Genomic DNA, 16065 nt, shown 5'->3' with positions numbered 1-16065 from the left:
AAATAATAAATAGTGGCTAATATACAACCTAACACAGTAGAGACTTTATAACTGTATTATATTCCTTTTCTATCTACCCCCATAACTTCTAACCTCACTCTGTTTCCTGTCAGTTTCCCTGTGTAGTAGGAGAATAATGTCCCCCACCCTGAAAAAAGATGTTTATGTCCTAATCACCAGAATCTATGAATATACTACATTACACAGCAAGGAGGAATTAAAGTTGCAGATGGAATTAAGGTTGCTAATCAGATAACCTTGAGACAGAGAGATTAATTTGGATTATCCAGGTATGTCCAAGTAATCACAGGGTCCTTATAAATGAAAGAGGAAAACCAGGACTGTGAGTGCCATAGTGATGTAATATGGAAAATAAAACTCGGCTGGCCACTGCTGGCCTTGAAGATGGAAGGGGGCTATGAGCCAGGGAATGCAGGCAGCCTCTAGAAGATGAAAGGACAAGAAAATGAATCTACCAAGTTCTCAAGGAAGTAACGCAGCCCTGATGACACCTAAATTTTAGTCCACTGAGACTTATTATGGACTTCTGACATCTGTAAGATAAAAATTTGTACAATTTTAAGCCACTAAGTTTGTGATAATTTGTTATAGCAGCTATGAAACTTAATATACACTATTATTCATATCTATCAAGTAGAACTGCTGTAATGATAGGAAAAAAGTAAGTGGCTTCAGAGGCTTAATTCAGATCCCAGAACAGATATTCAAATTCTTATCTAGGATCAAAAGTTGGTAATACTTTTAGCTTTTTTATTACTAATGGTGATATGTAGAAGAAATTATGTAAGCAAATATTCAGGCACACATTATCTTATCCTCTACTCATCTCTAGTAGTATAGGTTACAATTCAGACTCTGAATCAGGGCAAATTTATGTGATCTAGATAGATGTTCTGGGGTAGGGAGAGTGCACTGGGTTTGACCTTAGCTCAAGTGATAGTCAATCTAATAAACTAACAGGAGTCATGGGCAATGATAGGGATGGATTTCAGTTTAATAACAGTCTAAGTCTTCTTAGAGCGGACCAGAGCCATTGGCAAAACGCTGATAGAGCACAGCCCATTCTTGTGTTCCTATAAGAGCAAACCTGGAATTTTAGATTACATTCTACTTCCTGCACTCACATCTTCATCACTATTATTTAAGTTGTATAGAGCAAGGCACCCTAGACACTTTTGACTTATTACGCTTCCGTGGTAAGTCCAATTCAACTCAACTGCCTTAGCTTGAAGTTTGAAATGATTCCTTCACAACATTCACTTTTGCAAGGCCTCTGGCTTTAGAGTTCTAGACCAACCCAAAAATCTAGAGATAAAGATACCAATTCTATTGTATGACTGGTTAGTCCAGGATCTGCAAGGTCACCCTAGTCTAGTCACACGGTGGTCCTGCAGTGATCCTACAGTGGTCCTGACAGAAGCAGGGCCCATGAAGGAACAGCAGGTCAAACTAGGACCAAAGTAAGAACAGACTCTGACCTGCTGCACTGGTTCCTCTGGACATTAGCCACTTGATCTTAATCACTGGGACTCAGTTTCCTACTTAGTCTTTATTTCTTCAAAGGTGGCATTATACCTACTGAACAGTTATTATGTGGATTAGAGACACTGTATGTAAATGCCTAGGACACAATAGACAACCATGGTAACTTTTTTCTAAAACTCAGCCCATATTGAACTAATCTCTATGAAGGAAAATAAAGTGGTACTGTGTAGTCACCAATATTTAAAAACAAAATTCTCCGTTTCAGCTTCACCAAAGTGTAGACCCGAATTTATTCCATAAAAAGTGCATGAAAATTTGCTACAAAATGTCAGCATACCATTTCCTGGCTGGCCAACAAATAAAATCACCTAGTGATTAATGGTTTCTATAAAGATGAATCAGTCAAGTTCACCAGTGACGACCTCATATAAGGACAAACAGCAATGAGGGATAAAGAAATCTGAGGGAAATATGAGTGAATTTCATGGAGACCATATTAACAGACATTAGATGTGCTGAAAACCACCTACCGCTTCCACCCTGTGTAATTAATCCTTCATCTTCAAAGATGTCGAAACTCTCCTGGCGAGTCTGGGTCGTTTCTGACTTTAACATCTCCAGGGGCATTCTCAAGACAGTGAGATTATATTGAAGTGAGTGGGACAAATCATAGCTGTAACTAAGAACAGGACTGAAACTTAATAAGAATTTGAAAAGCAAAACATATTTCACAGTCTTGGCTCCTATATGGAATTAAAAACTGTGAACTAAATTACTTAGCACCTGTTACTTTGCTTAAAAGCAATGCTGTTCAAACAAGCACTACAGAGTAAACCATGAATATAACTGGAAATTTAAAAAGCATTGCATGACTTAGGCATTTGCATGACTAGAAATATACAATCCAATGTGAGTAACCTGCATTCACTGATTTACATTTTTTGCTGAAAATCCATCTAACTTCAGGGCCTGGTGCAAAGATGTCACACTCTAATATGTATCTGAATGGACTTCTATAGATATTGCAATATCCACTGCAATAGGATATGGCCCGTACTTTAGTTTACCTATGAATGAAAATAATTCTATTAATTATTAATGGTGGTACTGTAACTGACTTTGTAATAAAACAGGAATAAGCAAATAACACAAGCCATTACAGTGAAACATGTTTTAGGAGAGCAAATGCCACCCAAGAAATTATAAGTCTGAATGGTCTGTGTAAGTAATAACACTTTAACACCCTAGGTCCACTTTTGGTCCTTATGACTCAAGTTCTTATCGGTGTACGCTATTTTGTGTTCTACTCTTTAATTTGAACATTATAGCTGATAGAATTTTCTCTTTAGCACAATAACTCTATATCTGCTAGGCCTACATAATATTCTATCATGATGCTCTAATTCTTGCCTATTGTTCAATTACCAACTTTCAGGTTGTCCCTGCATTGGTTGGTTTGTCAGTTTGGGCTATCATAAATAAATTACAAATGTCTATAAATAGGTTTTATTATTTTCTCTCCTGATTTATTTTTTTAGGATATATTGCACATATACTTAATGCTACATTCTTCCCCAGGAAAAACTATTATTTTACAATGCCATTGGGGTATCTTGGAATTGCAATAGTTCTATTTTAAATTTACCTTTACCTAATTTTGCTAAATTGTTAAATGAAAATTGAACTGTGAAACTGTTACAGCTCTGCATTAGAGATTGAATGTAAATTTCATTTTTGTAATTCAAAATTACACGATAAGAGTATTTCATTAAAATCTCACCTAAAACAAAAATGATTTTTATAGTGAGAATAATTACCCTTTAATTTGTTCATTTAAACTTCAAATATCATATTTTTAAAAGGAGGAAATGCCTGTATTATTATGTTCTTAGATGAAATAATTAGGCCACAGAGGAATAGAGGAAGTACTACTGTGTCCTCTGATTTTGTTTTTAGACCTTGGAAAGTAATATAAACATTTAAGCGACTATCGGAGAAAAATTAAGCTCAAACTTACCTAAAGTAAAAATTGCTAGATAGGTCCACATTTTGAAATATTCGTAGATACCTAAAAAAATCGAGCATATAACATTAAAACAATACTATTACTTTTTCATAGCTTAATATATACTTCTATATATATTTGTTTATAAATATGCTTATTAAAACTGAGGAATTCAATACATAACTGAATTAGAGATTTCATCTGAAGCTATTTCTAAGTCTGTTGACCATCCCTTCAGAGAACTTTAATCATATAGCTTGACTGTTTCCTCATCACTGAATATGCCACAGAGGGAAAGTCGCACACATGCGTGGGGCACTTAGACTTGGGGCAAGACAGACATAAATACTTGTTGTTTTTACCATGTGCTTTGAGGTTAGAGAGAGGAGAGTAACAAAAACAACCAAAATGTTTATGAATCACCATAATTTTAAGTTGGAAAATGTTTTAAACTGAAAAAAAAGTACAGAATATAATATATATATATATCTACCACTCAGGATTAATAAATGTTAACATTTTTTCACATTCATTTCAACTTTTTAAAGACTTGATCACAAATGGGTACTATAGTTGTCAAATATATTTTCTACAAATATTAAGATAATCATAATTTTTCCCAACAATATTTTAATATGATGAATTGCTCTAGCAAATTTTCTAATGTTGATACAGCTATGAGTTATAAGGATAACCTCTGCTTGTCATTATGTATGATTGTTTAATAGAACTATATTTTATTTCCTAATATTTTACCAAATATTTTTACTTAAATGCATCATTGAGTTATACAGTTTTATAAGTATGTTAAAAGTTCTACCTATCTAATAATAGTTCTTCAGTCTACCTATAACAAGCTATTAATATAATTGTATCTTATTCTGGATAATGTCTATTTGCTACACAGTATTAATCACAAGATAATTTCACTCTTTAAAGATAGATCACTATATAGAACAACATAATTTGTTTTACTATTCTTGGCTAAAGATTCATAAAAATGGGTTTATAAATAATATAAACCTCTTCGACTTTTTCTCATTCTGTCTATTCATGTGTACTGATCTATACAACTCACTTTTAATCAATATACCATGCTTGCTTGTGAACTACATGAGATATCATTTTTTCAGTTAATGTAAGACAAAGGCCCACTTTATCTGGTAAATTCTACTTACCTTCATTTGAAATGAATTATTCTTTAACAATCCCACTTCCAAATACTATCAAAGACAATGTCAGCAAAGTCTAGAAAATTATTCTCTAAAAGGGTCTTTTAGAGAGCCACATCATCTTTAAATTTTAGTTCATGTACCTAGAACACTATAAAAGTATAGTATAACTGAAATCTAAACTATTATCTTTCCTAAAAACTTATAAGCATGCCTAACTTTGTTCCATCTTAACCTTTATATTTATAACTAAGTTTACTTATTAAAACAAATCAATTCTATTCCTTTTTTAAAAAAATCAATTTATCAATAGCCTTTTCCCACATTCCCAAGGCTCCGATAATTTTCCCCAAAACTTTTTCAAGGTTTAAAAACTGTAGAAAAAATTGGGGAAAAAATAGTACCATGAACACCAGTTCATCTTAATTCACTATTAAATCTCTCTCCTTAAACATACACATATACATTCTCTCTTTAAAAACATGTTATTTTTCTAAACCATTTTCAGTAAGTGGCAGACGAAATAACACTTCATTCCTAAGTATTTTAGAATATATCTATGATGAACAAGGACAATCATCTAAATAACCATAATATCATTATTACACCCAAAATTTAAAATAGATTCACTATTACCTACTATATAATCCATAAAGTGTCTCAATAAAGTCCTATATAGCTCTGTGTGTGTGTGTGTGTGTGTGTGTGTGTAGTGTAGGTATACAAGGCCAAGAGTATACATCTAGGAGCCAATGGCAATTCGCCTATCCTTTTGGTTGTCATGTCTGTTCTAAAATCAAGAGCAATCCTCTGGCTTTTTCTGTTTTTGATGACACTGACATTTTTTTTAGGAGCCCAGTTGACTTACGGAACGTCCCATAACAAAGATTTTGTCTGATTATTTCCTCATGCTTAGATTCAAATGAAATATGCTTGGCAAGAAAACTATCAGGTAATCTGTGTCCTTCCCATTGCTTCACATTAAGAGGCAAATAATGTCAGTTTTGTCTCATTATTGGTGATGCTAAGTTTGATCATTTGGTTAAGTATATTCGCCATTTTTTTCTTCTTTGTAAATAATAGATTCATACAGTATATGCTGAGACTGAGTGAATGCTATGTTTCTCAATAACCCCTCACCTAACAGTTTTTAGCAGCCATTGCTATCCTCACCTAAGTAGGTTGTTATAATGAAGGTTTTTAATAGCCCTTGAACAAAGTTGTAGAATTCTGAGCCAGTATTTTACATTTTTAATATAACATTTATAATATTTTAACTATATCTTATTTTCTAATTGGTCTATCACATGAAAAAAAATAGTAATTACCACCAGCACATACCTAGCTTCATCAGGATGAGTAATTCGTACAGAATCATTAGGTATATAAATCATATTTGTATCTTCGATCTTATATATTGCATGACCTCCAATATCTGCCATCTTCCTCCTTTTGGTTATTAACACAATATAATAGCCTTCTAAAAACCTGACGAAACCTACATAACAAAAAAGAAAGGTAAATATGTTTCTTAAACTTAGTAATGCTTTTAGATACATATTTAAAAGGCAAGATAATTTCAATACATTCCTTACTTTATTTCTATGATTTATAGCCACATGAATTTTCAGTTCTCTTTGAATTATTCTCTAGAACTATCTATGCTGAGATTTATCTCACTTAAAAATATTACTCTATAAAAAATTTTATTTCATTCATTCACTCTTTTACATTTAGTCTCATTCCAAATAGAACTGAAATAATGGAAGCAAAAATATACAAAAAGATTAAGCAGAGTTGTTCAGCAAGTATAGACTTTCAGGACAGAAAGTTCTAGAGATCTGTTGCACAGCAAGGTATAAATAGTTAACATCACTGTACTATACACTTAAAAATGGCTCAGATTGTAACTTTTATATTATGTTATGTTTTCTACATACATATGTAAAATAAATCAATATATTTTAGTAAAAAATATGTAAAAACGAAAAAAGACACTTAAGTTCTCAGAAACTTATAGTACAGTGCTAACGCGCACTGTGAATCTTAATGGGGGATACAGATTAAGCACATCCCTAGATTTGTTTAATCATGAAACCTCATTTCTTCTTAAAAAGAAATTAGCCAATGGATAAATATTCTGAGAAACAGACATTGAAACATGTTGCTCAAAAGTTAAGAACAAACTTCATGGACTCTTGATGACTAGAGGCAAAACCCAACTTGAGCCAGCTTTTTTAAAAAAAGGAATTAATATTAAAGCTACTGAGGTGATTCATGACACCAATGGACAACAATCCGATTGGACTCCAGCTAAAAAAAAAAAATCCTAGTCAAGATGCATTTCTGAAAATGTGCTGCATTCTCTCTTGCTCCCTAGACCAGGCTCCTCCACTTCTCTAAATCATGTGGTGTGAAACACGGCTGCTAACAGCTCTAGGTTTTATATCCAAAAGCTGTACTGGAAAGAAACAACTTTTTTTTTTATCAAGCTCAATTCCAGATTCTTAGGGAAGGACTTGGATTGGCCCAACGTAGCTTGAGTGCTCAGCCCACAATCAATCAACTGTAGGTAAGGAATAGAGTCACATTGCACTGGAAGCCATTTATGCAATAACTAGGTGACTCAGATGGGGCAGGGGGAGTTGGTGTCAGTTCCCAAAAAAGTGGAGGTGTTGAGCGAACAAAACAACATATCCAGTAAATTCCATACCCTTCATGAAATCTTACAAATATCACTTCTGATAGTTAGCATTTTATGAACGTTAGAGCATTATAAAGTTATGATTTATGTCAAATCATTGGAATGAACATGTTCCATACGAGTGATTAAAGAAAGCCAAGTGTGCTAACACACTAGTTACCCTATAGTCTTGGTTAAAACTATTTTGGCTCCCAGAACTTTTGCTTTGAGAGTGAACACTAACTCTCTAGGTGGCGGAGGTGGTGGTGGTGAGGAGTTTCACTCCCATAACAGCAACCTGAGGATCTCAGCAGACCCTCTCCCCAGTGAAGCAGCCATAACTGGTGGAAATCTTTTTTTTTAATTGAAAGTTTCTGAAAATTGTCCTAATAGCATTAGGAAATAGAGAACATTCAAGAACATTTACTAAATCTTAGTAAGAACTGTAAGTCTGCAGCATTTGAAACAAAACCTGCTTTCCTTCCATACCTTTCTTCCAGTTCAGTGTGACAGAATATCTACTCTGGGCAGGTATAGCCAGGATCGTGCTCTCCCGTCTCTGACCTGTTCTCAGTATAGGCCATGGTTTTGGCTCAGGAGGTGTAGGCCACCAGAAATTCTCATTCCCTTCAGCTCTGTGTTACGGAAGCTCTATTCCAGGCAAGCACGGTGAGATCTGCGCTCCTTTCTTCTACCCAGCTCCTACTCATGGAGCAGAGGCTCTATCCCAGCATGACTGGTCAAGAATATTAGGTCCCGATCCCCACCACCCAGCCCACTCGTAGGGCTAGTCAGATACAGTCATATACAGCTGACTTCCCATCAGAAACAATGGAGGCCAGAGGCTGTGGGACAGCATATCTAAAGCACTGAAAGAAAAAAACTGTCAACCAAGAATCTCATAAATGTCTTTCAAAATTTTCTTTTGCACACATGTGTGTATGCTCACACTGCACTCATTCACTCACTCTCTCTCTCTCTCTCTCTCTCTCTCTCTCTCTCTGTTGCTATCTCTGTCTCTCTCTCTCTCTCAGTGTTATATTCTACAAAGTCTGAGCTAGGATCTTAGTGCTATGAATTTTTGCTCTAGAATCGACAAAAACTTATGTCTGTGGTCTTGTTATTCTCAGCTGACAAAAAAGGAAACTACTAATTGAATATATTAACATAAATGAGCTGAAATATATTTGAAAGATGCCTCAAGGAGTTTATGAGCCACATTACTGAGAAAAAAATGCTATTAAAAAAGAAAAAATACTTATATTTTAGAAATCCACAAAGCACAAAGTACTTTTTTTTTTTTTAATGTTCATTTACACTCCTTTCCTTGCCTTAGAGACTAGCCAAAAATTCCCTGACTAAAGCTAAAGAACATAGGAATGGGAAGGAAAAAAAGCTGATGACAATCACATTAAAAGCAAGTTAGGAAGTAGTTATCCTTTTAGAAAGATAAAACTTACAAAAGTAAGGCTCTCAGAAGGAGCATAAAAACACTCAGAAGGAGAATCAATTGGGTTTAAGTTATAAATATTTCCAAGATGAATGATTTTCCCTTTTATTCTTGCTACATATTTATTTTTTATACAAAAAAAACTCTATAATTATTTCTCTCTACCTGCATTTCAATTGAATTTTAATTTTATGTTTCTAGTTCTAAACTATTTAAACTATTTCATTCTAACTTTCCCTTTATAATTTGGTTGAAAGTAAATATACTGCACAAAAAAAGACTTTTCTACCAGCAAAAAAAGCCTTCAGCATATTATAGATAAGAGTATTTTCTTCTTCTATTTTACTACAAATTGGAAGTGTCACTCCTTTTAAAAAGGTTCTTATCAAACACATATAGCCAACAAATAAAAGGCTTCAGTTTGGCATAGACATCTGCCAAGAGTCCGTCTATTCATCACTTTAACAAACTGAAAGCCAGAACAAGTTTTTTCATCTTCATTCTATGTACTTCTGATCCCAGACCAATTTCAGAGTATCTCCCAGAAGCCTAGGTGACAGTTATCATGCAAGTGATTTCCTTCTCTCTACGCAGAGAAAGCTGTGTCATTTGAAACAGACATCAAGCAAAGTATATCAAAAAGTGTATGAGAGGATGGAGTATCGCAGAGTTCTGGTGGCTGGAGAGGACCTCACGAGCACACCAACAGGGAAGAATGCAATATCCTGTCTAGGGGGGTGTGGTCACCATTCCGGCTAGTCACTATCTTGGAAACCTCCAGGGAGAACAGCACTCTGGCAGGAAAGTATGAAAAACTTCCACAAGGTACCTCGAGCTTTTACACAACAGAGCGCTCTGGTCTGGAACCCAAGTGACTCTGTAACATCAAATCTACTGCTACCTCACTAATCTGAGGCTCACACTTTGATGTTCTTATTGTTTTCATTATTATCTTAGATTATTAGCAATCAATTTCTAAGTGTGTAGTTTTAAATAACAACTGAGTCCATCACTTAATCAACTTCAACAACACTTATTCTACCACTTCCCTTCAAAGTACTAACAGTTAAGAGTATCCTCTGACAGATGACACGGGCAGAAAAAAAGACATAGATCTGAGGCTATCGAAAGGGGATTGGACAGTCAGAGAGCTGAGAGTAGTAAAGATTACAGGCCACCCGCCACCAACTACATTGACATGCCCCGGGACCAGATTAAACTTTGTGAAGGATGCCCTTGATCCCATCCAGTTACTTCCCAAACCTCCTGCTGGCTGCCTAATAACAATAGAGAAGGTCAGAAATGAAGAGAGTGCTACAGGACTGAAACAATCCATGTCTAGGGGCCAGTGATGGTCCACGAACTTTTGGTACCAGCTTATAAAAAGACAAGTAAACAAACTGAAAGTAAGGGTTTAGAAATCTTATAGCAATTTGAGATCGCCACAAAATCCGAGTTCATGACCAATGAACCTGCCTTGAACAGGGCACAGGTGAGTTTGGGTATTACTGAAGTTGTGTGATGCGTCATATGTGGTCCAAGGTGCAGACAAGTTCTGCACAGTAGGATCATGTGTTCATCTGTGACATATAGGTCCTTTATTATAGTCTAGAAGCACTGTTTTAGATTCATATAGATTGTGAACTAAATTAACCGTAACAGTCCAAAACGTTCCAGCAAGAATACTATTCACAAATTAAGAATACTAAAAAAAGTTAACAGAGAAAATATTTTAGCCACAGAAAGAAGACAGCAATTCTAGTCATTTCACATAAGTATTATTTTGACAATCAGACTATACATTTTTCAAAGATAAGCATTTTCTTTGAAGCATGTGTTTCACTATTTCAGTATTCCTTGTTATTTCTAAGACAGTACTAGACATATCATAGTCTTCTATTAACTCTCTGTTCACTCTTCACTGATTCTAAGCTTTATTTACATGACTGGACTAGAATACATAAAATGCTCTTCCATAAAATAATAAATGCTTACTTAGTACATTACTGTGTCACTTTACTGGTAGGTCAGTGTTTCAGTGACTTCACCATCTAAGTACAGTCTCAAACCTGAGAAGCCTCTAACTGCAAAAAAAGTAGCTACCTCAACACCTAAGAATGTCACCTTTAAAAAAAGCATGTTCAGCCCTTATTCAGAGTTAACTAATACTTGTGTATAAAATAATTATCTGATTCCAACTTGGTTATCAATTGATTACCATAAAGATTCTGGTTTTACAAATCCACAGTACAGCAAAAACAGGTTTATTACGATGAGGGACAATGCACACCAGAGGTACTATGGGGCACTCACAAATCCCCACAAGCCAGAAAGCAGATTCCTTAAAGACCAAGCCATATTTATATTTGTTGATGAATTAATAAAGTAAAGGGGTTATAAAGTTTTAGGGAAGAGTTTAGGTAAAATTTAAACAAAGGGGCTCCAACAAAGCAGGACGGTATGTGAGGAGATCAACATCAGGTCTGGACCGTAATGCCAAATTAGGGTCCCGTATCCTTAAAAAGTTAGCGCAGCTGTGGACTGTTGTGTCCAGAAACCCCTTATCTGCAGCTCTGCATCTGAGTTGTAAATCAAAGCTGCTTCTCTGTGAAGTGGCTTAGATCATCCAGGCAAGAGGGCAATGTTTTTTTTCACTTACATAATTTGAAATAGCAAAATTTCATAGTCTGTGATTCTAGAGGACAAAGTTTCTTGGTGAGTAAGAAAGCAGTGGTTATTCACAGGGGGTTATGACACTTCACGCTGCAGTGTGTCCTGAGAAGAAATTCCTGTTAATATTAAAGCTAGTTTTACCTGTATCTGTTTTTCCAGCTGATAAATGGCAGGGCAGATGTTTACAGTCCAAGCTAAGTTTTACGTTTTTAGTCCTCAACAAGCCAAACAGCAGATTCCATAAAAGGCTCTAAGCATTTCTATATTTGTTTGTATCCTAGAGGAAACTGGGCACAGTGCTGAGTGCCTAACAGAGGCTAATAAAGGCTGTTTGACTGATGGACAATGAAGTTTTAAACGACCAAGCCCACAGACGATGGATTATGATTAAAAAGCTATATAGCTTACAAACTATTTTTTAGTAGTCTATGTAGAAAAGAAAAAAAAAAAAAAAAAAGAGGTAGTAAGAGAGAGTTACATTTCTTACCTACAATACCAAAAGCAGAAACAGCTCGAAATAACCCGGAGGAACCTTTCTGTCCCATCTTTGTTCTATTTCCAAGATCCAAGCGGCCAAGAAGTTCTCTCACCTCTTGTGGAGTATATACATGCTAAAAATAAGCAAATTTAATCTGTAAGGTTGTGCTTACTTTTTAGATTGATTATTATTTATCCCTGAAAATTAAAAGTTGCCTGCAAGAATCATTAACTCTCTCCACAGAGAAGTATATAACAGTGTAGAACCAAGCTATGGTTTTTAAAAGCTAATAAATTCTTTAATATTAGCAATTAAGGGTGGTTATCAGATCATGTTGCTATTCCAAAATACTGTTACGAAACCTTATCTTCTGAGCCAGTGATTTAAGGGGATCCACAAAAAAATTTCAAGAAATCTGTAAACTCTTTAAAATTATATGCAAAGTTTTCATATGTGCATATATGCATTTTTATATGAAGGCCCACAGCTTTTCTTAGATTCTCAAAGAGATCCCTGATTAACACTTCCAACCCCCAAATAAAGCTAAGAATTATTACATTATATTAATAAAAACTCCCAGATTTGGGGAGTGTGGGGCAGACCACAGCACCCAGGAATGCAGGAAATCACAAAATTAAATTTGTCTAAAAGTATTATAACACAGAAAATAGTTTTGCAAGACCTTAGTGAAAATGGGTTCCAAACTGTATCTACTAATATATTTGAAAAACTAGGAATCAACATGGGTTCAGAAGTATTCACAGACAGGAACTGTAAGGGTAAATTAAGTTCCCTCATTTTAAACAGTTAAAATGAACTGTTCACCACCACAACGTCGTATTTCTCTTTTGACTAACAGCCTCGTGTTTTTATGCCACCTGAAATCAGCCTCGTATTCTTGGCTCTGGATAACATAACATCTGGATAAGAACAGCTTATCATTTCTCAAGTACATAGCAAGTCATCAGAAGAGGTCCTGCAGATGAGTGTTAGCAGCATAATAAAGTTTGCAGAAGAGAAGTCCTTTCTGACTTCAAGTAGCTTCATATTAAAGCATGGTAATAAATAATCTCTTTGGTAGATGAAATATTAAGAGTCATATTGAATTATTAAAATGTCACCCCTTTAAGAAAATATATTCTTATTCGAAGACTTTGCTTTGTAAAACAAATCAAAACGAGGAACAAAGTGTAATTCTGGCATACTCTTGACATCAGTAATTTCTAAAAACCATATTAGAGATTCAAATTCTAGCCAACCGTGAAAAAATAATTGTCATTTTTAGATGAACAAAAACCTTATATATCACTAGCAGGTGTAAGGGATATTTCATATCCTTTAAACAAGTACAAAATTTTGTTTGTATTCAGGTTTGCAAGATACTTACCCTATCATCAATTATGACCAAATCTTTTGGTTCTGTTCTATCAATTTTCAAAACACGGTATTTTGTTTCTGCATGATTGCTCCCAACCAGGAAGTATCTCTACAAATAAAAAAAAGCTTTTTAAGGCATTTTGTCTTATACACATTTAATAACAAATTCAGTTTTTGAAATTAAATATATTTATAAAGCTGGGTTACTTTTTAAAAGAAGTATTTCTGCTAACTGGCAGATTAAAGAAAAGCTGGTGCAAAAGGTCGATTTTAACAATGAAACATTCTTAGTGGTGCCATGATAAGCATCAGTCTGAAACGCATCCAGTAACCAGGTCAGATAAATTTAATTATATTATGTAGAGATTAACCTAATTGATTGGAGACTGATGTTTAAACTTTGCCAGGAAGGAGCAGCTCTGGTAAGAATTAGAAAGCTCGACATATAATTAGGAATTCTCAGACAATTATCACTATTAAAATATTGATACTTTATCAAATAAATCTTTACAAATTTTCTAGAAAAGACTGAAAATACTTTAATACAACAACTATAAAAATTCACTCCAAAGTCCTATAAAAGATTAAAATGAATGTACTTTCCCAAATGGCTTTTTACAGAAAAGCTACAAGAAATAATTAATATTCTTTCTTTTCTGAAATACTTCCTAGGAGCATTATATCTGAACACATTAGTCTTCTTATATGAATATTGAGAATAAAATGAATAATAAAACTGTAGAAAAATAATAATCTTATATTTGAATGAAAACACATTTAAGAAAATGTAGACAGGATGGATAATTTTAAAATAGCATTTAAGAAAATAAAACTCCATTAGCAAAAATAAATTATTTGAACATATTCTGCTTCAAAAATGTCCTTTAAAAAATGGCATGTTTTTCAACATTGCAAAAACTGAGAAGGTATTGCCACAATCAACTGGCATCTTACCATCTCATTGGTCAGATGAGATATTGATACCCAAAACAATTAAATAAAATTCTCTAGATTAATGGCCAAACTGAAGTACGTAGACCAGAGCAATTAAGAGCAAGAAAGATTAATGTGAGTCACTACAGATGCAGAGAATGTCAGTGGAGTTAGGACCTAAACTGAGCCTAAACTGGGGCTAGGTAAGATTTTAAACAGTAAGATTTAACTGTATGTCAGAATATGAACAGTTGGTTATATTGTTTTAATGCTAAATCTGTAGAAATTTATGGGTTTCTAAAATTATTAAGTATTTATCTATTTATAAAGATCTGATCTAGACTTCTAGGTCATAAAGAACAAAACTGTATGTTAAAAAATGCTGGGTTAGCCTAGTCTCAAAGAGGAAGGCTAACCAAAAAACTGAATGCCTCACCTTCTAGGAGGGGTAGAGTCTGGATGACACTACCAGTTACAATAATGTGGGGGAAAAAACAATTATAATAAAAATTAGTACGCTACCTTAAGACGTTCTGGTCACGTCAAAGGACCAGGACCTGATACTCTGGGAGAGTAGCTAGAAGGGCAGGGAGATAGAGGAAGGAGGTCAAAATTCTCAGCCTGGCCTCTGCTAATTCCTTCCCTAAGACCTTACCTACCACTAAGAGAAGAATAACCGATGTAATAAAATTAACTTCAGAAGAATGGTTTGTAAACTATAAATGTTTTATAGCTGAAAAGGGAGCCACCTTCTTGAGGACTTGAGGAAAAATAGTTCCTGGCGGAAGAGACAGCAAGTGCAAAGACATGAAAGGGGACAAAGCTTGTTGTGTTTGTTAGAGGAACAAGACTGAGAAAATGCTCATAACACAGTGAACAGTGTTTAACACAAAGAAAGTGCTCAATGAGTGTTAGTTCCTTTTCTCTCCTTTACTTTAAAAGACATCAGTGAGTTGATGCCATTGTATTTAAGAAATAGGCAAAGAAAAAAAAAAAAGGAAAGGAAAAAAGTATCCCGGAGGAAGAAAAGCATGTGTAGGACCAGAATGGACCCAGAAAATGGAACCATGTACAGATCTATTAGCAATCAATCTTTGTCCTCAGGAGAGAAGAGCACACACGTTGACACAAATGAGCAGCAGGCAATAATAGAGCTATGAACCGGATGCGATGACTTAATTCATTTGAGGGTGGTCAGAGCAAGCTATCCAGAGAGGCTGGCATTGTCCTGATGCCGAGTTTGGCATTGAAGAACCTCTAAACAGGACTTGTACTGAGCCAAGATAAGACAAGTGACATCCACCTTCTAACCTACAACAATCCTCTCTCATCACCTGCCCCTACCAAAGCACTTATTGATACCTAAATTCAGCACTTACTTCAGAAGGCCTTGTCTAAATTTATTTGGGATGTCTGTCCCCTTCGCCTAGTTATAAGCAGCTCAGGAAACAGGCTAACACCCTAACTTCTGTAGTTTTTAATTCTAGCCTAGTTGCACAATCTGGTCCCATGGGCATTGGATAAATGTTAGGCGAAAGAACACTGCCTACCACAGACCAATCACTTAATTTGCTGGGTAACTTTCTACAACATTTACACTAACCCATCTTTATGGGGTAAGCACACAGAAAGACGGCCCTTTTTGGTCCACTATGTAAGAAGGCACATCACAGCTTTAAGGGAGGTAAAATCCCTGAATGGAATTTCTCGGATTTTAATAGATCTTAGGAAATCTAAAGATTAATTGCAGTGGGACTATGTTTTGGCATTTTGTAATTTTACACACAC

General features: G+C 34.9%; 1 protein-coding gene across 1 annotated transcript in view; it reads right to left on the bottom strand.

The window, feature by feature from the left end:
- FIG4 (FIG4 phosphoinositide 5-phosphatase) overlaps window positions 1–16065 on the bottom strand; it is a 96061-nt gene that overhangs the window by 68596 nt on the left and 11400 nt on the right. Inside the window, exons 2-6 of the mRNA XM_039870253.1 lie at window positions 13355–13453; window positions 11977–12100; window positions 6025–6181; window positions 3524–3574; window positions 2037–2185 (exon numbers count right to left, since the gene is read on the bottom strand). Coding sequence (XP_039726187.1) covers window positions 2037–2185; window positions 3524–3574; window positions 6025–6181; window positions 11977–12100; window positions 13355–13453 — 580 coding nt within the window. The remainder of the gene's footprint in view (window positions 1–2036; window positions 2186–3523; window positions 3575–6024; window positions 6182–11976; window positions 12101–13354; window positions 13454–16065) is intronic.

Source organism: Pteropus medius, unplaced genomic scaffold (genome assembly GCF_902729225.1).
Source record: "Pteropus medius unplaced genomic scaffold, Ma_sr-lr_union100, whole genome shotgun sequence".
In the NCBI taxonomy this organism is placed as follows: Eukaryota; Metazoa; Chordata; class Mammalia; order Chiroptera; family Pteropodidae; genus Pteropus; species Pteropus medius.
This window is presented reverse-complemented; position numbering and strand designations above follow the sequence as displayed.